General features: G+C 37.0%; 1 protein-coding gene across 2 annotated transcripts; it reads right to left on the bottom strand.

Annotated features, from left to right (window-relative positions):
* Positions 1-750: 750 nt before the first annotated feature.
* On the bottom strand, positions 751-27108 carry RSG7 (Regulator of G-protein signaling 7). 2 transcript variants are annotated; one of them, XM_088241527.1, is made up of 14 exons: positions 26827-27108; positions 23439-23730; positions 21238-21324; positions 17962-18181; positions 15780-15922; positions 14215-14295; positions 12269-12358; positions 11480-11580; positions 10867-10971; positions 9776-9889; positions 6846-6971; positions 4603-4792; positions 3898-3990; positions 751-893 (listed from the first exon to the last, which is right to left on the bottom strand). In XM_088241527.1, the coding sequence occupies exons 2-14, from the start codon at positions 23544-23546 to the stop codon at positions 828-830; spliced, it is 1524 nt and encodes a 507-aa protein (XP_088097653.1). In that variant the 5' UTR covers positions 23547-23730; positions 26827-27108; the 3' UTR covers positions 751-827. The 2 variants fall into 2 exon arrangements, with proteins under 2 accessions (XP_088097653.1, XP_088097652.1); XM_088241526.1 differs by having other exon boundaries at positions 3829-3990; positions 26827-27106.
* Positions 27109-27337: the final 229 nt, after the last annotated feature.

The raw sequence follows: 27337 nt of genomic DNA, 5'->3' as shown, positions 1-27337 counted from the left end.
TCAAACCCCACTTTACCCCAACTTGATTTCCATTTTCTAAAAGTGAGTTATTTACAACTCGTTGAAAATGGTCGCCAAAATTAAAATATTGGGGTAAATTTTAAGAAGACTAATATTAAAAAAAAAAAAAAAAATGTATGTATTAACCCAGGCGTTTTTATTGATATTTTTATTAGTCATTAACTATGGAGTTTTATAAAAATAAAAAAAACAAAAATATAAATATTATCAAATTTAAATTGGTGCTAACGAATTTAATAATAATTGTCAATCCACTATAATTTGACGGTGCCGTTTAGATTTAATTGATATGTGTGAAATAGGCTATTCTCCGACATTATCATGCGGCTGGTTTGTTTACTTGCAAATTCTTGTAACAATGAACAGACTTTAATTATCTATTATTATTTGCTGTGTAATTTAAAGATTTTCGTAGCCTCACGCCTGATCGTGCGCGCGTGCAACGTGACTATTCAACTGTACGTCATCGGTGTGTGGGTACGTTAAATTAAAATCGACTAAATATTGAATAAGTCCAAACGCTCGCAGACAAACACTGGAGTTTCCTTCCGAAATGAACCGATGTGACGCCTTCGTCGATGTGAGTGAGATTCACCGGAATTACGCGAGGCAACCACTCGAATTAGCAAACGACAGGTCAAAAGCCCTAGAACGTATTCCCTTTACGAAAATAACATTTTATTCTTGATAACGTCTTAGGGGGTGGAATCTAGTCAATGTCTACAAATATTTGGACGTACTCAAAATATGTTTAATACCGAGTTGTATTTTAATGGAATGAGCTATTTGCAATATTTTTTTATTTATTAATTTGTAGTTGCCTCCTTTTTTCCTGAGAATGACACTATGGAGCGTATTCCTTTTACTGATGTCTGGAAAATAAATTAAAAAACATATTACATAAATAAATTTAATTCGAGTAAAGGGGAAATTATTGCATTAGAAAATATATTTTATTTACATGCGAAACTTAGCATGCGAAACTTAGCATGCGAAATGATGCAAAGCCTAGCATGCGAAATAATGTGAAGATTAGTGTGTGGAATGACAATACGCTTAGCGTGTGAGGTGATGCGAAGCTCCGCGAGATAAATTATGCACACCTTAGCAAGCTAAATTATGCAAGGATTAACATGTGTAATTATGTAAAGCTTAACACGCGCCATGATGTGAATCTTAGCACTATAACATGAGGTAATTACTACAACTTTTGTCCTTAAAATAAAACTTGATTAAAATGACACCTGTCAAACTAATGTCACTAGTGATGGGAAATTATTGATCACTGATCATGTACTGATCAAATCGATTTTATCAGTTTTTTCATGCAAACATGAAACTCTGTTTCCAAAAATTGATATAAAAACGCAAAAACAAGCCTATTATAGTGTGTTTAAGACCTTAAAATATAGCTTGATCAAAAAATTGATAAAATCGATTTGATCAGTGATCATTAATTTCCCTCACTAGTGACATTAGTTTGACAGCTGTCATTTTAATCAAGCTACATTTTAAGGACTATAGCTGCATTAATGACCTCGCACGATGTGAAGCTTGCATGTTTAATTATGTGATGGTTAGCATGTGACATGATTGAAGCTTAGCATTTGACACACTGTGAAGCGATGCGTGTTATACACGGTTTTTCAGGGCCAGACCGCGAAACTTCAGAGGAAAATTCATCATGGTAAGCTTTTAATAAAATCCTAATAAAACTTTTCCAAAAAGTTTTATTTTTTTTAATGATTTTAAAATGGAGTAAATCTATAATTTCTCGAACTAGCGTCCCTTCCGCAAACTCCTACCCCTCCCCGACAAAAAAAAATTGCGATAAAAACGTATTTGACCAACGAAGCGATACGCACCAGACGCGGACAAGGGAAGCGGCTGGGTAGGGGAGGGGTAGGGGTTTGTGGAGGGACTGCTTGTCCGAGAAATTAAGAATTTAGTACATATTAAAATCACATTAAAAAAAAAAAAAAAATTAAAAAAGGCTTTTTGGAAAAATTTTATATGGACTTTTTTTTAAATCTTACCATAAGGAATGTTCCTATGAAGTTTCGATGTTTGGCCCAGAAAAACCGTGTATAATGCGAAGCCTAGCATGTCAAATAATGCAAAACTTTGCATGTTCATGTTAAACTATGCATAAAAAATATGTGAATTTTAGCATGTGACATATTGCAAAGCCATGTGACATGATGCTAAGATTCGCATGAGACATGATGAGAGGCTTTGCATGTTAAATTATGCGAAGCTATGCATAAAATAATATGTGAATTTTAGCATGTGACATATTGCATAGCCATGTGACATGATGCTAAGATTCGCATGAGACATGATGAGAAGCTTTGCATGTTAAATTAGGCGAAGCTATGCATAAAATAATATGTGAATTTTAGCACGTGACATATTGCAAAGCCATGTGACATGATGCTAAGATTCGCATGAGACATGATGAGAAGCTTTGCATGTTAAATTAGGCGAAGCTATGCATAAAATAATATGTGAATTTTAGCACGTGACATATTGCAAAGCCATGTGACATGATGCTAAGATTCGCATGAGACATGATGAGAAGCTTTGCATGTTAAATTAGGCGAAGCTATGCATAAAATAATATGTGAATTTTAGCACGTGACATATTGCAAAGCCATGTGACATGATGCTAAGATTCGCATGAGACATGATGAGAAGCTTTGCATGTTAAATTAGGCGAAGCTATGCATAAAATAATATGTGAATTTTAGCACGTGACATATTGCAAAGCCATGTGACATGATGCTAAGATTCGCATGAGACATGATGAGAAGCTTTGCATGTTAAATTAGGCGAAGCTATGCATAAAATAATATGTGAATTTTAGCACGTGACATATTGCAAAGCCATGTGACATGATGCTAAGATTCGCATGAGACATGATGAGAAGCTTTGCATGTTAAATTAGGCGAAGCTATGCATAAAATAATATGTGAATTTTAGCACGTGACATATTGCAAAGCCATGTGACATGATGCTAAGATTCGCATGAGACATGATGAGAAGCTTTGCATGTTAAATTAGGCGAAGCTATGCATAAAATAATATGTGAATTTTAGCATGTGACATATTGCATAGCCATGTGACATGATGCTAAGATTCGCATGAGACATGATGAGAAGCTTTGCATGTTAAATTAGGCGAAGCTATGCATAAAATAATATGTGAATTTTAGCATGTGACATATTGCATAGCCATGTGACATGATGCTAAGATTCGCATGAGACATGATGAGAAGCTTTGCATGTTAAATTAGGCGAAGCTATGCATAAAATAATATGTGAATTTTAGCACGTGACATATTGCAAAGCCATGTGACATGATGCTAAGATTCGCATGTGACATGAGGCTACGATTTGCATGTGATATTAAATAATGCAAAGTTTCGCATGTTAAATTAACGAAGCTTAGCGCCTAAAATACTAGTGCCTCTGGTAATATTTCGCATTCATATTACAGCTATCTGTTTCAAATACTGCTTTCAAACACACTACCGCAAACTGTTAATGTTTGGCATACTGTTATTGTGTACGACTATGATACTGAAAGTAAAGAAGAGTTATGATACAAATGTATGGTGGGAGGGGGGGTTACAATACTAGGATTCAGTTTTGATACGGGACATATTTGTTATGGGACAAATGTGCAGAGGGGGTTTATGATACTAGGATGCAGTTATGGGACAGATGTATAAAAGGGGGTTATGATACGTGGGGGCGGGGGGTTATGATACTTATGACAATGAATGTATAATGTAGTAATGTCTACCTATGCGCTGTTCTCGGATTTGGAATTAGCCTGTCGGCTAATTTTAGGAAAGAAAACTCGATTCGTCACCTTCTTTTTAGATCCGTTCAAGAAATCTTTGTACATCTCCGAGCGCAGGTAGCGCGAGTAGCTGTCGGACTTCATCAGGTGGTACACGTGCGCCTGCAACAAGCACGCTAAATTCGTGAATTCGGTCATCATCGGTGGCATAAAATACAAAAAAGGGATCAAAGAATCAATAATAAGTTAGAGACATTTTATTCACCCAATCCGATGCAAGTACAATAAAAAAAAAATCGCGATTTTTCCTCATAAACTATCTTTTTGTTGAAATGATTTTTCTGAAATGACTTTTTTAATTTTGAAAAATAAAATTGTTTCTTTGGGGCATCTCATGTAAAGTAAAATTTTAATAACTCAGCCAAACGACGTCATTCAAAGTACAGATAAACGTTTATTTGTTCCTGGCCGTTGAAATTTGTTTAGAACATTATCACGAATTTTGATGTCACAACACCCGAGGCCAAACACATCGCGTTTTTCTAGCAACGTATTTTTATTAAATTTATTTTTTATATTGATTTTGAAAATACAACTAATGATTCTAAATGCATTTTGTATATTTTTATTGGTATTTGTAGTATGTGATATTTCCCTATTAAATGCTGTAACTTTTACTATGAGCGTAAATTATTTTATGCATCCAATTTTCCTAGGCTCCGAACTCCGTTATCGTCGGCTGTTCCTATTGTCAGTTTGCACGGAGACGAGTACCTGGGCGTGGTCGAAGCTCCAGCGATCGGCCCCCTTCTGCACGTTGGTGTGGCACGCCCCCCGGCTCGCCGAGTCCACGTTGACCGGGCAGGGGGCCTCGGGGCCAAGGTACTCCTTCCATATCTCCTGCGCGCGCACTCGCACCTGTCTCTGGGGCAGGGCCTTCAGCTCCTGTACGGCCTCCCAGAATCTGAAAACAAGCGGGGGCATTCAATCAAAACTCTTTGCTGCTCGACTGTTCGCCCTCTGCTAGAATATGACTCCTAGAATAGTGGTCTGGTCTCCGTTCTATGTGAATCGTATAAATCACATTGAATCAGTCCAACATCGCTCGCTTCGAAAAGCAGCGTGGACGCTCGGACTAGAGAGAGGTAATTATTCTTATGCTGATATAGAGTCCATGTTAAATATTTCTAGTCTACAAAAACGTAGAACTAATATTGACTCCATATATATGTTCGGCATACTAAATTGTATAGTCGATGTGCCATCATTACTGGGACAAGTAAAATTCTATATTCTGACTCGTAGGTTGATCAGCACACAACAAACTATGGCCTTAATTCTCCAATGAGCCGTCTTTGTCGTATTGTTAACTCGATACAAGATCTGGACTTTTTAGGTTTAGTTTACAAGGATTTGAACGAGCTCTAAATAAATAGTCCAGATCTTGTCTCGATGCCCCTTATGTTTGTCAAAGCTTATTTTCTTATTTTTTCATGTTTTTAACTGTTCTTATATTAACAATATTTTGAGTTTGTCCTAATTTTTGTAGACAAGGATTGGATTCAACTCCCTGGGGAGCTGTTTATATTAACATATTACAACAGACATGAAGAACATTTAAGAGAAGGTAATACAGAAGTCTAAGCATCTACAGGGCTTACGACCTGTCAATGGCTGGTTCAAGTGGCCACTTTACACACTGTGTAACATTCACCATTCTGCCCATATTTGACTATCTATATTCCTTCCATTCTTTCATCTGTTGACGTTTGTGAAGTTAAAGAGCTGAAACCTTTATTTATGCGGGTGAGATTCGTCTAATTGAATTATTTCACCTACAGACAAGGCAACGTCTGAAAATGTTATTTTTTCAATTTCTATACTTCTTCATGGACCAATATTTTGAGTTTGCCCAAATTTTTGTAGACAAGGATTGGATTCAACTCCCTGGGAAGCTGTTTATATTAACATATTACAACAGAGATGAAGAACATTTAAGAGAAGGTAATACAGAAGTCTAGGCATCTACAGGGCTTGCGACCTCTCAATGGCTGGTTCAAGTGGCTACTTTACACACTGTGTAACATTCACCATTCTGCCTATATTTGAACATCTATATTCCTTAAATTCTTTCACCTGTTGATGTTTGTGAAGTTAAAGAGCTGAAACCTTTATTTATGCGGGTGAGATTCGTCTAATTGAATTATTTCACCTACATACTAGGCAACGCCTGAAAATGTTATTTTTTCAATTTCTATACTTCTTCATGGACCAGGTAATTTATCAACAATATTTTGAGTTTGCCCAAATTTTTGTAGACAAGGATTGGATTCAACTCCCTGGGAAGCTGTTTATATTAACATATTACAACAGAGATGAAGAACATTTAAGAGAAGGTAATACAGAAGTCTAGGCATCTACAGGGCTTGTGACCTGTCAATGGCTGGTTCAAATGGCCACTTTACACACTGTGTAACATTCATCATTCTGCCAATATTTGACCATCTATATTCCTTCCATTCTTTCATCTGTTGATGTTTGTAAAGTCAAAGAGCTGAAACCTTTATTTATGCGCGTGAGATTCATCTAATTGAATTATTTCACCTACATACTAGGCAACGTGAATGTTACACAGTGTGTAAAGTGGCCACTTAAACCAGCCATTGACAGGTCATAAGCCCTGTAGATGTCTAGACTTCTATATTACCTTCTCTTGAATGTTCTTCATCTCTGTTGTAATATGTTCTTATATTGTAAAATTTATCCCCATGAATTGTACAAATGGACAATGTCTGTAAATTAATAAATAAATTTAAAAAGTGCGTCCCTTAGTTCCGCCGATGTCTATCCAAGATAGGCAATTGTGAGAATTTTAACTAAAAATTATTTGAATATATCTAAAGCATTTGAGACAAATTATTTTAGACTTTTCAATGGCGGGTTTTATATCAATATTGGGTATTTTTTGTCAGCAGTGATGAAGTTGTCAAAGTATAGTATTGGATCAACGGTCTCACTTGAGATTCTCCCCGGAGAACTCCTTGTCCAGGAAGCGCGTGAAGTGGTCGCGGCCGGCCGGATCCTGCAGCAGCTCCCGGAGCCCGAAGGCCCACCTCCGCACCCTCCGGAGCGGAACCTCCTTGCTGCCAACACAGAATACGCAAACTTATTTCACAACTATTCCTGGAATAAACAAGCTTCGAAATAACACCCCGGTTTACCTCAACGTTCAATTATAATTAAATTGTACAAAATCATGGCTGTACGAGGTTTGATAAAGAATACATGCAATTTTTGTTTACAAAGTATATCTGGATATTATTATTTATATCACTACAGAGATGGGTAGAATTTTTGTTTCAAGATTATGGATATTCGAGCGTTTACAGGGCTTATGACCTGTCATAGGTTGGGTTCAAGTGGCCACTTTTTATGTAGAATTCTACAACATTCCCCATTCCGCTTATTAGCGAATATCCATAATCTTGAAACAAAAATTCTACCCATCTCTGTAGTGATATAAATAATAATATACCTACTCCCCCTTGGGATAAAAAACCCAGAATTGTGTGTGTATAAATATGTAAATATATATACATACCAAAATAATATTGTGTATATCTGGATATATATATACTTTCTGGAAAGTAAAATACATGGAATTTGTGTACACGAGGTATATCCAGAAAGTAAAATACATGCAATTTTTGTTTACAAAGTATATCTGGATATACTTTCTGGAAAGCAAAATACATGCAATTTTTGTTTACAAAGTATATCTGGATATAGATATACTTTCTGGAAAGTAAAATACATGGAATTTGTGTACACGAGGTATATCCAGAAAGTAAAATACATGGAATGTGTGGACAAGAGGTATATCCAGAAAGTAAAATACATGGAATTTGTGTACACGAGGTATATCCAGAAAGTAAAATACATGCAATTTTTGTTTACAAAGTATATCTGGATATAGATATACTTTCTGGAAAGTAAAATACATGGAATTTGTGTACACGAGGTATATCCAGAAAGTAAAATACATGGAATTTGTGGACAAGAGGTATATCCAGAAAGTAAAATACATGGAATTTGTGTACACGAGGTATATCCAGAAAGTAAAATACATGCAATTTTTGTTTACAAAGTATATCTGGATATAGATATACTTTCTGGAAAGTAAAATACATGGAATTTGTGTACACGAGGTATATCCAGAAAGAAAAATACATGCAATTTTTGTTTACAAAGTATATCTGGATATATATATACTTTCTGGAAAGTAAAATACATGGAATTTGTGTACACGAGGTATATCCAGAAAGTTAAATACATGCAATTTTTGTTTACAAAGTATATCTGGATATATATATACTTTCTGGAAAGTAAAATACACGGAATTTGTGTACACGAGGTATAATATTTTCATTCATTATTTTCGTTTGGAAAATTAGGTCTTTTGAAAACGACCGTTTCGTAAGTTGGTAATAAATTTTGTCACGGGGGTTCACGAGTAATTTGATTTATTTTATTAACATAAACGGCAAATTTGCCTTTTACAAAAGTTTACAATATTAACATATTTGGCTTAATATTTTTTTTTTTTAAAAACATAAATTTTCTTTTACCCAAGATTTATAAAAAAAATTATTGAGATTTATAAAAAAAATTTACCTAAAAACATACAGCAAAACCCCTGTTTTAAAACTGAGGAAAACTTAAAAGTGAAAAAAAATATATATATAATTATTGTACAAGACTACTAAATATACTGTAGAAAAATTGTAAGAACTGTCATGATGTGGATTATTCACATTTACTAATGATTTAATTAAAAATATTTTGTATTTTTTCAAACAAAACTGCAATGTGTTATTTTTTATTGAATTAAAAAAAATACATGCGTGAATAATTTAATCTAGGAACTTAACCTTAAAAACACGAAAATAAAATTTTTAATTAGCATAAAATGCATATAACAATTTTTTCCCTAAATATTGGGAAATTTTATATATATGGTCATCACTTTTTTTAGTATGGCAGCACAAAATTTCAACTGTCATTTACATCGCGGCAATTTCGCACTTTAATGATAACTGTTTAAACTATCTCCTTTTCACATTATGTGTGTATAACATCAAATAATATTTATATTGACAATTTTTTAAACTTTCTGCGTCGTAATTTATTGATGTGAAGACTATATTCTTCCTAAACATGCGTCAACCGCATGTCACTATTTAGTAAAACGTCAAAATTAGACACTTGAACAAAATGGTCAATTACACTGCACCTACTTTGAATTTAGTTTGAGACAATAATTTACACATTTTTTTTATTTACCTCGATTTTATTCTCCGTTCACGCGGCGGCGCGCGGCTCGTCTTTCGACAGATCGAACGAGTTATGAAAAAAATTCGACGTAAAACAGGGGTTATGAAAAACGTAAAAAGCGTTAATTGGGGGAAATATTGAATGAGAATGTGTGGAAAAAAATGGGACCTAAATATTAATAAATATTTCGGTGTAATAAGCGGGAAAATGTAAAATCGAGGAACATAAAAACGAGGTTGGACCGAAGATTCATAATTCTTTTCTCACTAAACTGGTATTTTTACAGTATGTCAAGTCTTCATTGGGTGATCCATATAAGTTTGATTCGTACCGATGCTGTCGCTGCATCGGTGAACCTGAAGGTAAGGTGATTAGCCTTACGCTTCAAGTGCCGGTCCGTAACAAGCCCAAGATCGAAGCCGGGACTTCGAGAATGGTAGGTAAAAATCTCAATAAAGTATATAAGTTGACATGTCTCCCAAACTATACAACTTTAGATAGGGAAAGTACGGTCCGATGATTGGAAAATGATCTCCTCTGCATGCGTATTTGCTATGGCGGGTTCAGATCCAGTCGCCTGTATAAAGTGACAATAAATAAATAAGGGATGAACCTTTGTTTGTCCTGCTCCCACAGCTCGGTGGTGTCGGCCAGCCAGGGGTTGGGCCACTCCGGGGGCGTCAGGAACGCATCGTACTCCATATATTGCTCATAGTAATTTATACACCTGAAAAACCATCATGGCGTTATATTATTACAAAATCTTAGAAAAAATTACATTTTTTTGTAGTTACTGGATACTCCACCCTCATGCTGCAAAAAAAGAAAAAAATAAATACAACCTTCGGTCAAAGAGGATTGGCCCACTACTCGGTTAAAGTGTATAATCTACTTCCATTATCCATAAGGACAATTAGTAAGTTCTCGCAATATAAAATTGCTATTAAGAAATGGATAGTGGAGGTGGGTTGCGCACGGATCGATGAGTGGATCAAGCCAAATAGGTAAAATGTGTGTACTGTTTATGAAATTTGTTCTATTGGTCAATATAAATTTGTTATGTTTTTTATGAATATTTTTGTTTTTTATTGTTTATTAACTTTGTCAAATAGCTAATCTTAGGCACGCTTCACATTTTGTAAAATGTTTCCCTCGGCACGGGACACCCCGGCGAGGGAACATTATTACGTATAAAAAAAAAAGAATACAAACAATGTAAAAGTATAAATAAATAAACATCATTAAATTACAATATTTGAGTTTGTCCAAATGTTCATAGACAAAATACTGGATTTCACCCCCTCGGGAGTCATTAGGATCAACAAATTACAACAGGGATGGAGAATACCTTAAATAATGGAATATGGAAGTCTAGGCATTTACAGGGCTTATGACCTGTCATTGGCCACTTTACACACTGTGTAACATTCACCATTTTGCCAATGTTTGAACATCCATAATTCTTCCATTTGTTGATTTTGGTAAAAAAAAAAAAAGCTTCATATTTATTTGACGTTTAATCATCGGCGTGGCCAGATATGAAGCAAAGTGTACACGCATGCCAAAAATAAAAATGTGTAAATTAATTACTCTCCAAGGGGGAGAGAAGATTCAGAATACCACTCCAGTGTCTCTTTTACAAAATAATGTACAAAAATTTGAATATAATAAATGTACGGCTAGGATAGAGCGTATGTAACTTACGCTTCGGCGACTTTAGAGACTTTAATATTCCGTCTCTCCATTCGCTGCTTCAGGAGGGAGACCTGACGACGGGCAGCTTCCAGCTTGGAATCCTTCGTAGCTACCCTGGGGAATAAAAATTAATATTTTATATTTAACGGTGTTTGAGCATGTCCAAATGCTCGCACACCGGCTGGACTTCCTCCCTAGGGAGTCATTCATATTTAAATTGATTTCAACAGAGAGGGAAAACATTTTTGAGAAGGGAATATGGAAGTCTAGGCATTTAAAGGGCTTATGACCCGTCATTGGCTGGGTTCAAGAGGCCACTTTACACACTGTGTAACATTCACCATTCTGCCCATGTTTGAACATCCACATTTCCTCAACTCTTCCATCTGTCGACTTTTGTGAAGTGAAAAAAACCTGAAAAAGAGCTGAAACCTTTATCACGTGGGTGCAATAAAGTGGCCACTTAAACAAGCCAATGACAGGACGTAAGCCCAGTAAATGCCTAGACTGTCATATTCCCTTCTCAAAAATGTTTTCCCTCTCTGTTGAAATAAATTTAAATATTATATTTAATTACAAATCTGTAGTTTCTTAATAAAATAATCTATTAGAGTGGTCTTACCTCGAGTCCGTGGCGGGCTGCGCCGTGCCGGGAGCCGGCACGGCGCTGCTCGGCTCGTCCCCGTGCGCGGGGGCCGTCACCGTCACGATGGGCATCGCCACCTGATGACAAACACACAACTCAGTGGACAGTGGTTGCGCCAACGCATTAGTGTCAACATTGTCACAAACAACAATTTTTATGTACAGTATTATCAGTGCGAACTGCTCTCTAGAAAAACTAAGACCATTATTTACAAAACTTTCCTCAGACCGGTCACATCATATGGTGCCAAATGCTGGGTTATGACCAAAAGAGATAAACATATGGTGTTGGTATTAGAAAGAAAAATTACAGGGGCGAATTCTCCTAATAACCGATTATTTGCAGCTTACCATATTTTTTTTGAAATTGAAAAACATTGAAAGTAATGTTTTATGTTACTACTACTACTACTACTTTTACGCCATTTCGCCGTAGGGGTAGGCAGAGAGAATGAACCGGCACACACGTCCATCCTGGCATACATTTCTAGCTTCTTCCACATTCATACATCTTGTCATACATGCCCTTCGGCTCTGCCTGCTTTTGACATGACCAGACTTAAGATTTTGGTTTATCTTATCATGCCTCGGTCGTCCTCAGTCGAAAGTCAAATACAATGGTAAGCTGTGCATAATCGCTTATTTTGACGATTCGCCCCTGCCATAGAGGCCGATGGGCTCTGCAGCCGTTTTGTAATATGGCTAGTGAAATAAAATTTGCAGCTAAAATGGCAATATCCATGTCGGGTTACATGAGAGAACTTACGGTATTTGATTTGGAAGCGGCCTGGGCAGCCTTTGAGCCACAGCGACAGGCTTTCTTGATGTCCACTTCCGTAGTGTTCACGCAGCCGGGCTGCAAACAAAGAACAAATCAGGCCATGCGCTCTAACACTGAGAAAAAAATTGTATATTTATTTGACAAAGGGGAAATATCGCATACTACAGATACTGATAAAAAATATATGAAATGGATTTAGGATAATTAATTGTAATTTCAAAATCAATATGGATGCTGTAGAGAAATATTTTCAAATTTGTGGGGTTCATAGTCCATGATCGATGACACACACAACGACCGATGAAGCAAGTCAGCGTTTTCTATTGAATTCAATGCATAACATTCTGCGAAACACAAGATCAACGTAATGCAGTACAATAACATTGTCCTTAACATGGAGATATGAAGAACAAAGGTACGAGGCCTATTAAGAGACCACAGGGCGCAGTCAACGCCCAGCCCAGTTAAATCTTGAAATTATAGTGCGACGACCGATGAAGCAAGTCAGCGTTTTCTATTGAATTCAATGCATTACATTCTGCGAAACACAAGATCAACGTCCTGCAGTACATTAACATCGTCCCTACCATGGAGATATGACGAACAAAGGTACGTAGCCTATAAAGAGACCACAGGGCGCAGTCAACGCCCAGCCCAGTTCAATCTTGAAATTATAGTGCGACGACCGATGAAGCAAGTCAGCGTTTTCTATTGAATTCAATGCATTGCATTCTGCGAAACACAAGATCAACGTCCTGCAGTACATTAACATCGTCCCTACCATGGAGATATGAAGAACAAAGGAACTTGGCCTGTAAAGAGACCACAGGGCGCAGTCAACGCCCAGCCCAGTTCAATATGAAATTATAGTGCGACGACCGATGAAGCAAGTCAGCGTTTTCTATTGAATTCAATGCATTACATTCTGCGAAACACAAGATCAACGTCCTGCAGTACATTAACATCGTCCCTACCATGGAGATATGAAGAACAAAGGAACTTGGCCTGTAAAGAGACCACAGGGCGCAGTCAACGCCCAGTCCAGTTCAATCTTGAAATTATAGTGCGACGACCGATGAAGCAAGTCAGCGTTTTCTATTGAATTCAATACACTACATTCTGCGAAACACAAGATCAACGTCCTGCAGTACATTAACATCGTCCCTACCATGGAGATATGACGAACAAAGGTACGTAGCCTATAAAGAGACCACAGGGCGCAGTCAACGCCCAGCCCAGTTCAATCTTGAAATTATAGTGCGACGACCGATGAAGCAAGTCAGCGTTTTCTATTGAATTCAATGCATTACATTCTGCGAAACACAAGATCAACGTCCTGCAGTACAGTAACATCGTCCCTACCATGGAGATATGAAGAACAAAGGAACTTGGCCTGTAAAAAGACCACGGGGCGCATTCAACACCCAGTCCATTTCAATCTTGAAATTATAGTGCGACGACCGATGAAGCAAGTCAGCGTTTTCTATTGAATTGAATCCATTACATTCTGCGAAACACAAGAACAACGTCCTGCAGTACAGTAACATCGTCCCTACCATGGAGGTATGAAGAACAAAGGAACTTGGCCTGTAAAGAGACCACAGGGCGCAGTCAACGCCCAGCCCAGTTCAATCATGAAATTATAGTGCGACGACCGATGAAGCAAGTCAGCGTTTTCTATTGAATTCAATGCATTACATTCTGCGAAACACAAGATCAACGTCCTGCAGTATATTAACATCGTCCCTACTATGGAGATATGAAGAACAAAGGAACTTGGCCTATAAAAAGACCACGGGGCGCATTCAACGCCTAGTCCATTTCAATCTTGAAATTATAGTGCGACGACCGATGAAGCAAGTCAGCGTTTTCTATTGAATTCAATGCATTACATTCTGCGAAACACAAGAAAAATGATTGAAGAATCTCACCATAGGTCTGTGGACGTCCCAAAAGGCTCTCTCCTGGCTGTCTAACACTTTTCTCTCCAACTTGTCTCTCTTCTTGTCGACCTGAATGAAAAATAACATATAATTGTAAACAAACAAACAAATCACCACGGCGTTTCCCCATAACGGTAGGCAGAGAGGTTAGAACACCGTATCACCCTGTCTGCGCATGCAGATCTCGCTCCCTCTACATTCATGCATCTTCTAAAGCACGCGCGTCGACAAACAAATCATCGCGGCGTTTCCCCATAACGGTAGGAAGAGAGGTTAGAACACCGTATCACTCTGTCTTCGCATGCAGATCTCGCTCCCTCTACATTCATACATCTTCTAAAGCACGCGCGTCGATTATTCCCACTTTCGACATTCGCGTATTTGTTGGTTTCGATCATGCCTGATCTTCCTCGGTCTTCCTCGATTTCTGCAGCCGTCAACATTCGAGATCCACGCACTTGTAAGTCTGCGACAAGCGTTATCGACATAATCAAGAAAGAGACGCTGCATCGGTTTGGACATGTGGAGCAAATGGACAGCGAAAGAACGGCTAAATGGATCTACGACACGACGCAGTCAAAGCCAACAAATGCCCGAAGATAATAGTGGCGAGCGGTGGTTTGTTTTATGGGTAATCTACAAAAAATTATCATTAATTTGTGCCCACATATAAGTCAATCCTGGGATTGGCTGGCAGCAATTACTTTCATCCTTCTCCTCCATTCCTCCCTGTCTTGTGCGGCTCTTCTAAAGTCAACATATGATGAGCAGCGCACGTCCTCTAATAGGTCCTCCGGGTACTCTCGGCGTGGGCGTCCCCCAGAATTGGTCCCCTCAATCATCCTCTCCATTATGACATGTGGGAGGCCTTCTTGACGTATTACATGGCCGATCCATTTCGCTCGCCTTTCGGACAAGGTCCTGAGCAGGTGCCTTCCACCTTCGATTCTTCGGAGAACCTCCTCATTTGTAATGTGGTCTCTCCAGGAAATTCCTAGTGGTCTTATATAGGACCACATCTCAAAAGCCTCTAGTCTCCGTTTATCTCTTTCGGATAGGCACCATGTCCCGCAGCCATACATCAAGATACTCCATACATAGGTCTTGATTAGGAGTATTCATAGCTTCAGGTCTATATTATTTGATTCTATTATTGTTGACCTTTGATTAAATGCAAGTCTAGCTTGATGTATACGGCTGTCGACCTCGCCCTTAGACCGACCGTCCCACGTTATTTTGCTCCCGAGGTAGACAAACTCCTTGGTGTTGCATTCGGCCTACAATCAGTAGCTTTGTTTTGTCTTTATTTATCTTCATACTGTAGTTATTTTGAAGAATGCTTTTTAAATATTTTGAAGAATGTACATAATATGTAAATAATATAATTATCTATTTTTTACTGAGGTTCTGTGAAAATCAACTCAGCCAACAATTATGTTAAAAGACAAGAAATCCGCAAATATCCGTCACCATGTTATGGGGCACTCCTGAGAGTCTCCCATTTTTCCTACCGTCTAATAAGAGTCCCTGTGGCGGGGGGTTCCCGGCATTACCTTGCTCTGCGCCTCGGCCTGCATGAAGATGAACTCCCACTTTCTGCTGAACATCTTCTGCAGCCGAGCGAGGCTCTCGGCCTCGTAGTCGGCCAGCTCCAGCCGGGTCTTGTTCTGCATAGTGCGCTTGCAGAGGTACACGGCTGGAACAAATAAATAAAATATTTAAAAAAATCAACGACAGGTTTGATCCACGCATGTTGCAACAGAGAGGAAAAACATTTTGAGGAGGGGATAAGGAAGTCTAGGCATTTACAGGACTTATGACCCGTAATTTGCTGGTTTAAGTGCCCACTTTACACACTGTGTAGCATTCACCATTCTGCCCTTGTTTAAACATCCACGTTTCCTCAACTCTTCCATCTGTTGACTTTCGTGAAGTAAAAGAGCTGAAGCCTTTATCGTGCGGGTGAGATTCGTCCGGCCGAACCAATTCACCTACTAGGCAACGAATACTTATTTTTATCATTGGAGTTGGATAATTTATACAGCGCCATTTTTGTGAAAATCGCCCGACGGGCGTTGTACGATAAATAAATATACCTGCACGTCTTGCAGCTACAGAGCGCATGGACGATTGGGATTCTAGTTCCTCCTTTCCAATTAATTCCAAGTGCTTAAATGAAATTAAAATATAAAGTTTATATTTCCATTCGTTCCATTCTCTCTGCCTGCCCCTATGGGGAAGTGGCGTGATGGTAGTAGTAGTACAAATATTAGTAGAAAAGTCGGAACAATCAGCGCATGAGTATGAGAAGATGTATGAATGTACAGGAAGCGATTTTTGTACGCAAAGACAGAGTGAAATGGAATTTTATTTTCTCTGCCTATAGTCCTTAAAATATAGCTTGATTCAAAGACAGCTGCCAAACTAATGTCAATAGTGTTGGGGAATTACTGACCACTGATCATGTACCGATCAAATCGATTTTATCAGGTTTTTCATGCAAACATGAAACTCTGTTTCCGAAAATTGATATAAAAACGCAAAAACAAGCCTATTATAGTGTGTTTAAGACCATTATTCTCCAAAAAATAAGACATTTATACTTTTTTCATGAACAACATCAAATTAATTATTTTTTTATTCAATCAATTTACATTGATCAATTTGTCCATCTCTAACGTTTTTGCAAAATGATGTAACCTTGCAAGAACGTCGTTAATAATTAGCATATTACAACAGAGATGAAGAACATTTAAGAGAAGGTAATATTGAAGTCTAGGCATCTACAGGGCTTATGACCTGTCAATGGCTGGTTTAAGTGGCCACTTTACACACAGTGTAACATTCACCATTCTGCCCATATTTTAACATCTATATTTCTTCAATTCTTTCATCTATTGAGGTTTGTGAAGTTAAAGAGCTGAAACCTTTATTTATGCGGGTGAGATTCATCTAATAGAATTATTTCACCTACATACTAGACTAGGCAACGCCTGAAAATGTTATTTTTTCAATTTCTAATGTTGTAATGTGTTAATATAAACAGCTCTCCAGGGAGTTGAATCCAGTCCTTGTCTACAAAAATTTGGACAAACTCAAAATATTGTTGATAAATTACCTGGTCCATGAAGAAGTATAGAAATTGAAAAAATAACATTTTCAGGCGTTGCCTAGTCTAGTATGCAGGTGAAATAATTCAATTAGATGAATCTCACCCGCATAAATAAAGGTTTCAGCTCTTTAACTTCACAGACATCAACAGATGAAAGAATGGAAGGAATATAGATGTTCAAATATAGGCAGAATGGTGAATGTTACACAGTGGGTAAAGTGGCCGCTTAAACCAGCCATTGACAGGTCATAAGCCCTGTAGATGCCTGGACTTCTATATTACCATCTCTTAAATGTTCTTCATCTCTGTTGTAAAATGTTAACAATGTTAATAATTAGGTTTTTTTTTTCTTTTAGTTATAAAGCTGATTTTATATATTAATTTTGATTTATGTGTCAAGCATTGTATTAAAAAAATACATTAACACACCGTATACAAATGATTTTTCGTGTCAATATAAATCACTCTTTAGACGTTACTACAAAGTTATGTCGTCACTTTTTCTGACAAGTGTCATTCTAATCAAGCTATATTTTTTTATAAAAGTAGTATTGGTAGCATAATAAAACAGATTTTAAAATAACACAATTCCAGTCAGTTCAATCGACAGGCTGGAGACTCACCGTAGTCCGTGTTCTCGGGCTCCCAGTGGTTGGAGGGCCAGAAGTAGGGCGTCTGGAAGCGGTAGTGCGTGCCGTCCCCGCGCACCGTCAGGCAGTGGTCGTCCACGGGGAACAGGTAGCCGTGCGCGGCCAGCAGGTGCGCCAGGTGCAGCGCCTCGCCGCCGTCCTCGAGCGGCAGCGCGCGCGACAGCCACGCCACCAGGTCCCCGCCCGTGAACACCTGGCCGCGCAACGTGACACTCGGAATTATAGCGCTTGGCCGATTCATAACAATTATATATTGTTTTGCCCTTGTTTGTCTTTGCTAAATAGTTTTATGTTATTTTTGTTCAGTTTCTTGCATTTATGTTTCTTCATGTAACTGTTGTGATTGGCTGAGGCCGTATATATATAATAAATAAATAAATATGTGTAATCAGAAATTAAATTGTATTGATATTAATAACATATCTTTAACATTTTTTGGTTCGTGTACCTGCACACAAATCTGGATTTTCTCCCAAGACGGGAGTAGGTATATATTTTTTTATTTATATCCCTACAGAGATGAGGTAGAATTTTTTTCAAATTCAAGATTCAGGATTATGGATATTCGAGCGTTTACAGGGCTTATGACCCGTCATTGGCTGGGTTAAGTGGCCACTTTATGTAGGTACTACAACATTCCCCATTACGCTTATTTTTGCGAATATCCACACCAGGTAACATTTTTGGTTTTTGTATATATGCTACGAATCAAGAACCCATCCACAAGCGAGTTGGAAGCGCCATCTATGCATTGATATTGAAGTTAAGTATTTAATTAGCAGATTACTTTATTTTAGGTAGTTAAGACTCATCTACTTGTGGGTGGGTTTTTGATTCGTAGCATATATACAAAAACCAAAAATGTTACCTGGTGTGGATATTCGCAAAAATAAGCGTAATGGGGAATGTTGTAGTACCTACATAAAGTGGCCACTTAACCCAGCCAATGACGGGTCATAAGCCCTGTAAACGCTCGAATATCCATAATCCTGAATCTTGAATTTGAAAAAAATTCTACCTCATCTCTGTAGGGATATAAATAAAGAAACATATCTTTAACTTCCTTTAAAAGTGAAATTTCCAAAAACAATTCAAGTTATAATGTTGTGCCTTGAATCCGCAGCCCATATTATGCAGATTTTGTGCAGTTCTGTATGTAGGCACATTATAAATGTACTCGTACACTGTATGGTCAACTATAGTTATATAATATATTATAATGTGTAACTGTGTGACCAATATCTAAAAGTAGATATATTTTAAATAATATGTACTACATTTACATTTCTAGTAATATTATAAGTTTTAACACATTACAACAGAGATGAAGAACATTTAAGAAAGGGTAATATAGAAGTCTAGGCATCTACAGGGCTTACGACCTGTCAATGGCTGGTTTAAGTGGCCACTTTACACACCATTCTGCCGATATTTGAACATCTATATTCCTTCAATTCTTTCATCTGTTGATGTTTGTGAAGTTAAAGGGCTGAAACCTTTATTTATGCGGGTGAGATTCATCTAATTGAATTATTTCACCTACATACTAGACTAGGCAACGCCTGAAAATGTTATTTTTTCATTTTCTATACTTCTTCAGGGACCAGGTAATTTATCAACAATATTTGGGGTTTGTCCAAATTTTTGTAGACAAGAACTGGATTCAACTCCCTGGGGAGCTGTTTATATTAACATATTACAACAGAGATGAAGAACATTTAAGAAAAGGTAATTTAGAAGTCTAGGCATCTACAGGGCTTACGACCTGTCAATGGCTGGTTTAAGTGGCCACTTTACACACCATTCTGCCGATATTTGAACATCTATATTCCTTCAATTCTTTCATCTGTTGATGTTTGTGAAGTTAAAGGGCTGAAACCTTTATTTATGCGGGTGAGATTCATCTAATTGAATTATTTCACCTACACACTAGACTAGGCAACGCCTGAAAATGTTATTTTTTTCAATTTCTATACTTCTTCATGGACCAGGTAATTTATCAACAATATTTGGAGTTTGTCCAAATTTTTGTAGACAAGGACTGGATTCAACTCCCTGGGGAGGTGTTTGTATTAACATATTACAACAGAGATGAAGAACATTTAAGAAAAGGTAATTTAGAAGTCTAGGCATCTACAGGGCTTACGACCTGTCAATGGCTGGTTTAAGTGGCCACTTTACACACTGTGTAACATTCACCATTCTGCCCATATTTGAACATCTATATTCCTTCAATTCTTTCATCTGTTGATGTTTGTTAAGTTAAAGAGTTGAAACCTTTATTTATGCGGGTGAGATTCATCTAATTGAATTATTTCACCTACACACTAGACTAGGCAACGCCTGAAAATGTTATTTTTTCAATTTCTATACTTCTTCATGGACCAGGTGGATTTATCAACAATATTTGGAGTTTGTCCAAATTTTTGTAGACAAGGACTGGATTCAACTCCCTGGGGAGGTGTTTGTATTAACATATTACAACAGAGATGAAGAACATTTAAGAAAAGGTAATTTAGAAGTCTAGGCATCTACAGGGCTTATGACCTGTCAATGGCTGGTTTAAGTGGAATGTTACACAGTGTGTAAAGTGGCCATCATTAATGGGACAAGTAAAATTCAATATTCCGACTCGTAGATTGAGGAACAATGAAGTACTGTTCATCGATCAGCATAGAACAAACTATGGCCTAAATTCTCCAATGACCCGCCTTTGTCGTATTGTTAACTCAAGACAAGATCTGGACTTTTTTGGTTTAAGTTTACAAGGATTTAAACGAGCACTAAATAAATAGTCCAGATCTTGTCTCGATGTCCCTTATGTTTGTCAATGCTTCTTTCTTTTTTCTTTAGATGTTTTAAACTACTCTTTTATTGTAATATTTAAACCTTATAAATTGTATACATGGACAATGTCCGTTAATAAATAACTAATAAATAAATAAATAAATCACAGAAGCCTATTTGAAATATAAATGAGAACTATTTTAAATATTAATGACGTAAGGAACGCGGAGTAATTGTTTGCGGTCATTCCATTGGCTTGTTTGGATCATATGATGTGAATATGGCAAGCAGGTAGAACATACCGAGGTAGATACAGATAGTACAGACGTTAAATATACCGTCTCCATATATACAGATGAAGATAGCGTTCATAATCGAGGCACAGGCAGAGGCCGGCAAATGCCAAATTATTGATAAAAAATGGCGGAAACTTAATATGTTGATTTATGTTGCGATATTTACCGATGGGATTTTGGACATGAAGCTCTTCACGGTGCGAACTGGTACTCCGGAGACTTCGTCTTGCATTTTTTCCACGAGCGCCTCCATCTGAAATCGTGGACAAATATTACTGGACGAAATGAAGATTGCAATGTATCGACTCGACCCGAGCGCCCATCCGTGGAAGCTCTATTCTGCAGGGGCGAATCGTGTATAGAAGCGATTATGCGCATCTTACCATTACATTTGACTACTACTACCATCACGCCATTTCCCCGTAGGGGTAGGCAGAGAGAATGGACCGTCACACACGTCTATCCTGGCATACAATCCTAGCCTCTTCCACATTCATACATCTCGTCATACATGCCCTTCGGTTCTGTCTGCTTTCGACATGACCAGACTTAAGATTTTGATTTACCTGATCGTGCCACGTCTTCCTCGGTCGTCCTCGTCTCACGATGCCGTTCATTTTCGCCATATCTACTTGTTTTACCATTCTCTCGTCGTCCATTCGTTCTACGTGACCGAACCATCTCAGAGACCCTTTCTTAATCTTATCAATTATACTTGTCTCAGATTTACACTCTCGCCTGATTTCATCATTCGTAATCATGTCATACATTGATTTCCCACACATTCGTCTAAGAGATCGCATTTCAACCGCGTTCACTCGGCTTTCATCCTTCCTCTGCCAGTTCCATGTTTCACTTCCATACATAAGTGTCGGGACTAAAACTCCGTTGTGCACTGCCAGTTTAGCTTCGATCGACATATTTTTATTAGAAATTACTGTGCTTAGTGCTCCGTTCATTTTGTTGCCCGCATTCACTCTTCTTTCAACATCTTTTTCTACTCTTCCATCCCTTGAAAACATGCTTCCCAGATACACAAATTCTTCTACTCGCTCGAGACATTCGTTGTTTACATTTATTATGCAGTCAGTAACCTCGCTATCCCTTTCAAATACCATCACTTTTGACTTACTTTCGTTCATCGCCAATTCGCTCTCCAGGCATACATCGTACATTCTAGAGACTATTTGCTGCAAATCAGCCTTGCTGCTTGCTAACAGAACTGCATCGTCAGCATACAACATTTGACTATCCATAATTTATTTATTTATTTGACACTCTATATACATATACAATAAATATACATATAAGGGCGGGCATATTGCCTCAAGGCAATTTCTTCCTACCTACCCAAACCGTTCAGTTTGAGAAAATTATAAATACATGGACATATTGAATCTTACAATTTTATACAAAAATTAAAAGCAAAGATTAAGAAAAATAAATATATTTGAAAAAATAACACTATACTACGAAGAGAGGAGAGGGGATGGGAAGGAAAGAAGAAGGATAAAGGAACAATTTAAATATTTAGATAGTGACATTTCAATCTTGACTTAAATGTAAATAAAGAAGGGGCGTCTCTAACATTAGTGGGTAGATTATTCCACAATCGAGCGGCTACTACTGCGAAAGAGGAGGCAAGAAAATTAGAGCGATGACTGGGTATTAAAAGGGTTCTCTCGTCACTAGAACAAAGAGATAGTCCGTGTTGTGAAAGAGGTTGGAAGAGCTCTCTCAGATAAACAGGCGAAGTGGAGCTAGCTCCACTATCCGTTTTTTTATAGCCTTTTTAAACATTTTCTCGTTACTAATTGTTTTAATAGATTTTAATTGAATAATACTCAAAATCCCTTTGTTCGAAAGTGGTTTTAGTTTGTATTTATTTAAGTTGTCTGTGTGTTGAGGATCTAGTGATTGTATTATTTGTATGTGATGTGTTGTGGGGGTTATGTCTTTCATTTGAGTAAGAGTAGTTTTTGAATCTATAAGTTGAATCTATAATGTTGTGTTGTACATCAAAAGAAAGGGCATTTAAAACTTAGTAAAATGACACCACTCCTAAATCTCTAGCTCAATTAGGAGAAAAACTATGGTGATTTCAAAATATGTCGGTCACATTTTTTAGAGGATTTTGGGAAACTTTACATAGCCGTAATTTTAAAACCGTTAAAAATATTTTTTTAAAAATTGGCATTTTTCTCAATTTCTACGAGGACAACCTTCACACCAAATTTCATCAAATTCTGAGGTGGTCAGGTTTAAGCCTGATTTGATTTGGAATGACCATCACACCTCGCATAGGCACACTAGCAAAGTCTGCACGGCTAAAAAAATAATTAATTACAGTAAAAACAATAATTATACCTTTTTGTAGACAAGGTAGTTGGGTGACTCTTCCGCTTGCTGGATTTGTACGGCAGGTTGGCGAGGACGGTTGTCGGGCGCCGCCGCCTTATCCCCCATGGTCACCATTGCGCTCGCGCGCGTCTCACACGACCATCGTTGTTCAAACACGCGAGTATCACAGGATCACCATTGCTCACAATCATGCGAGCATCGCAGGGCTATCATCGTTCAAACATGTGAACATCACAGAATTACCATTGTTTACACACAGTATACCTCGTTCATTTTAGCAGACTGCACTACATCGTATCTGAAATAAAAAAAAACAAAATTTCAGTGTGTACAAATGTATGCCTGAAGAGCGAACTGGCGATGACGAAAGTAAGTCAAAAGTGTTAGCATTTGAAAGGGGAAGTGAGGTTACTGACTGCATAATAAATGTAACAACGAATGTGTGGTTCAGTTCATATCTTAATGAAAGAGAATATGCAATTGTGTTCCAGGGTAACAGCTCATCCAACTTTAAGGTGTCTACTGGAGTACCCCAAGGATCAGTACTCGGACCACTTCTCTATCTCCTGTACACTAAAGATATGGAAAATATTTTATTTATTTAAATCTTAAAGTAGGGCACACATATCATACATACTGTTATGTGTGTTCTAATAATAACATTGCAAATATATTTAATTTATAAATTGTTTATCACATATGTCTTGACCATTATTTTAAATTTTGATATGTTTTTTTCTTCATAAATATTTTTTTCCATTTCGTAATACTTTTTAATTGCTTTAAATAAAATGGAATTTTGTGACTTTGCCTTTTTCCTAAATGGAAGTCTAATTTTGTTCTTTTCTCTAGTATTGTGATCGTGTTCACGCTGGTTCCGATCAATTTTTTTCCAAAATTCTGTTTTTTTATTAGAGTTTATAATTTTATGAACAAATATCATTGTATTGTAAAATATTCTTTGTTTATATGTTAATAATTTCATTTCATTTACCATCGACTTTACCCTCGTGTATCTGTTTTTTTTCAAAATGATTCTAAAGGCTTTATTTTGTAATACAGTTAGTTTATCTATGTTTTCTTTGTTTGATAAAAATAAAATGCTACTGCAGTAGTTAACGTGTGGTTCAATAATTGCTTTGTAAATAGTTTTGCAGGAGTCCTTATCAATAAATCTTCTGATCCTTCCCAAAGTTGATATTGTTTTTGCAATCTTATTTATTACCATCTTAGCGTTTTGGTGAAATGTAAGTTTTGAATCCAACATTACACCTAAATATTTAATTAAGTTTTTCATTTTCTATTACAATTGATGGTGTAATTTCTATTCTTTTGTTTCCTATATTCATATATTTAGTTTTGTTAACATTTAATTTTAATTTATTAATTTAAATGTTAACAAAGAATGTGGATTGTGGTCTCGCCGCTATGCAGATGATACGCAGATTTATTTTTATTATTAACCGAGCGAGAGAAATGTGCTTGTTGATTTGATTAATGGATGTATTGAATGCCGCAGCGAGACTTATTTTTGGAATCTCTAAATTCAGTCATATCACTCCACTACTTCGGGAATTGCACTGGCTTCGTTTTCCACGGAGGGTGGAATACAAACTCTGTCGGCTTATGTATAAGTCACTGCACAACTCTGCTCCAGAATATCTAAGGGAACTCTGCATTCCAGATGAACTAGCTGACAGACGTCTTACGCGTAGATCAGCTACATCTACGTCGAAAGGAAAAGTTATTATACCTCTACGCAAACAGCGCACTAAATTCGGCGAACGTGCATTTGCGGTCGCAGGCCCTACGGCATGGAACGCTCTCCCAGCAGAGGCGCGAGGCTGTGAGAGTGAAGCGATGTTTCGGAAGAAACTTAAAACCCACTTGTTCTCTAAATCATTTGAATAAATTCTTAGCATGTAGTGGAAAAGTAATATGAAAAAGTACATTATTTTTCTTAAATTAAAAAGTTAAAATTAAATTAACATCTTTATATAATCACTTTGTAAAGCGCCCTTGAGGTATTATTACGAAAATAGCGCTATATAAGTTATCCATAATTATTATTATTATTATAACAAATTATAACAGGGATGGAGAATACCTTAAATAAGGGATATGGAAGTCTAGGCATTTACAGGGCTTATGACCTGTCATTGGCTGGTTTAAATGGCCACTTTACACACTGTGTAACATTCACCATTTTTCCTATGTTTAAACATCAATATTTCTAATCAACAAATGGAAGAATTGAAGATATACATCTATATTCCTTCAATTCTTTCATCTGTTGATGTTTGTGAAGTTAAAGAGCTGAAACCTTTATTTATGCGGGTGAGATTCATCAAATATAGGCAGAATGGTGAATGTTACACAGTGTGTAAAGTGGCCACTTAAACCAGCCGTTGACAGGTCATAAGCCCTGTAGATGCCTGAACTTCTATATTACCTTCTCTTAAATGTTCTTCATCTCTGTTGTAATATGTTCAAGACTGAATGCTGTTGAAATGCGATCTCTCAGGCGAATATGTGGTAAAACTGTGTACGATAGCTGCACGAATGTCGAGATCCGTACATGATGCAAGGCTGAGACAAGCATTATCGACAAAATCAAGAAAGGAGCTCTGCGCTGGTTTGGACATGCGGAGCGAATGGACAGCGAAAGAACGGCTAAAATATTTACGATGCGAATGTTGATGGATGCAGAAATAGATGACGACCGAGAAAGACATGGCATGGCCAAATTCAACAGATACTCGAAGATGGACATGTCAAAAGTCGGGTCGGAATAATCGGCGCGCGTGCATGAGAAGATGTACGAATGCAGAGGAAGCGAGATCTGTATGCAAAGATTTTTTATTTTTTATTTATTTAACTTTACAATACGCCCAAGGGTCATTTACAGAAATTATACAGGTAAATACAAACATAGGAAGTAATAATTTTAAAAATAAACAAAACATTATTTTGTGGCGTTCTATCCTCTCTGTCTACCCTTACGAGGAAACGGCATGATGTTGTTGTTATTTTTAAAAATCCATGTTTTAAGATTGTTTTTTTTTTGTATAAATGAACTCATTTTTTAAATTTATTATTTTATTCTTACATATTTTAAGTTTGCTGTCGTTTATATTTGATGTATAATATCAAAACTAACTAAATAAATTTAAATAAAAGTAATCTAGGCACTTGCAAGGCATATGACCAGTGATTTTACACGCTTTGTAACATTGATAACAAGTAAAAAGGCGAGTGAGTGCTCGCGCTGCGTAAAGCAATCGCCTAACCCAGCAATGTCAGGTCAAAACCCCTCTAAATGCGCATTCTTCGTAATGCTACTCAAAAAAGTTATCCATTTCTGTTAAATTACGATAATGATCTGTTTACTTACTGAAAATCTGATTGGTTATCAACAATCGAATGAGATTTTATCGAAGAGATACGGCGTCAGCCATTTTCAATAAGTCACACACAACATAAATTATAAATACGTCACTCGAGCCGATTTACAGCGTCAAAATATAATTTAAAACCAGTCGTAATAACATATCTGTTCACTGTTTTGATAAGATTCAAATATTGTTATTGCATAAAACAGGTTTTAATTAATTTATTGTCGGAATTGACAAGGAAACTCAGTGGACGTCCCGGAACGCGCTCCGTAATAAGCTGCACATCACTTGTGCATCCTGTTAAAAGGAGACGCATGATAAATAGCGCGGATTGTAATTAATGCTGTTTTGTTAACATGCGAAAATTATTTTTTATTATAAGGGAAGGATCTCGTTTTTTTAAACATTTCCAAAGTAATAAATGTCTCTTAAATATTGTCCAGTAAAAAGACTTATCGCTTCTTATTAGTAGCATAAAAAATATTTTTACTTTTGTAATATTGAATTCAG

Source organism: Micrasema longulum, unplaced genomic scaffold (assembly GCF_059751315.1).
Source record: "Micrasema longulum isolate JH-2025_06_02 unplaced genomic scaffold, ASM5975131v1 h1tg002931l, whole genome shotgun sequence".
NCBI classification, from domain to species: Eukaryota; Metazoa; Arthropoda; class Insecta; order Trichoptera; family Brachycentridae; genus Micrasema; species Micrasema longulum.
The sequence above is the reverse complement of the archived record's forward strand: the minus strand, read 5'-3'. Positions and strand labels throughout refer to the sequence as shown.

What these genes read in the sequence shown, in the direction of transcription:
- RSG7 (XM_088241526.1), bottom strand. Translation starts at nt 23,546, where the DNA reads ATGGTGACCATGGGGGATAAGGCGGCGGCGCCCGACAACCGTCCTCGC. An exon ending in ACTACCTTGTCTACAAAAAG is followed by an intron (nt 21,325 to 23,438) that starts GTATAATTATTG and finishes CCACGATTTCAG; the next exon opens with ATGGAGGCGCTCGTGGAAAA. An exon ending in GTCTCTAAAGTCGCCGAAGC is followed by an intron (nt 9,890 to 10,866) that starts GTAAGTTACATA and finishes ATGGTTTTTCAG; the next exon opens with GTGTATAAATTACTATGAGC.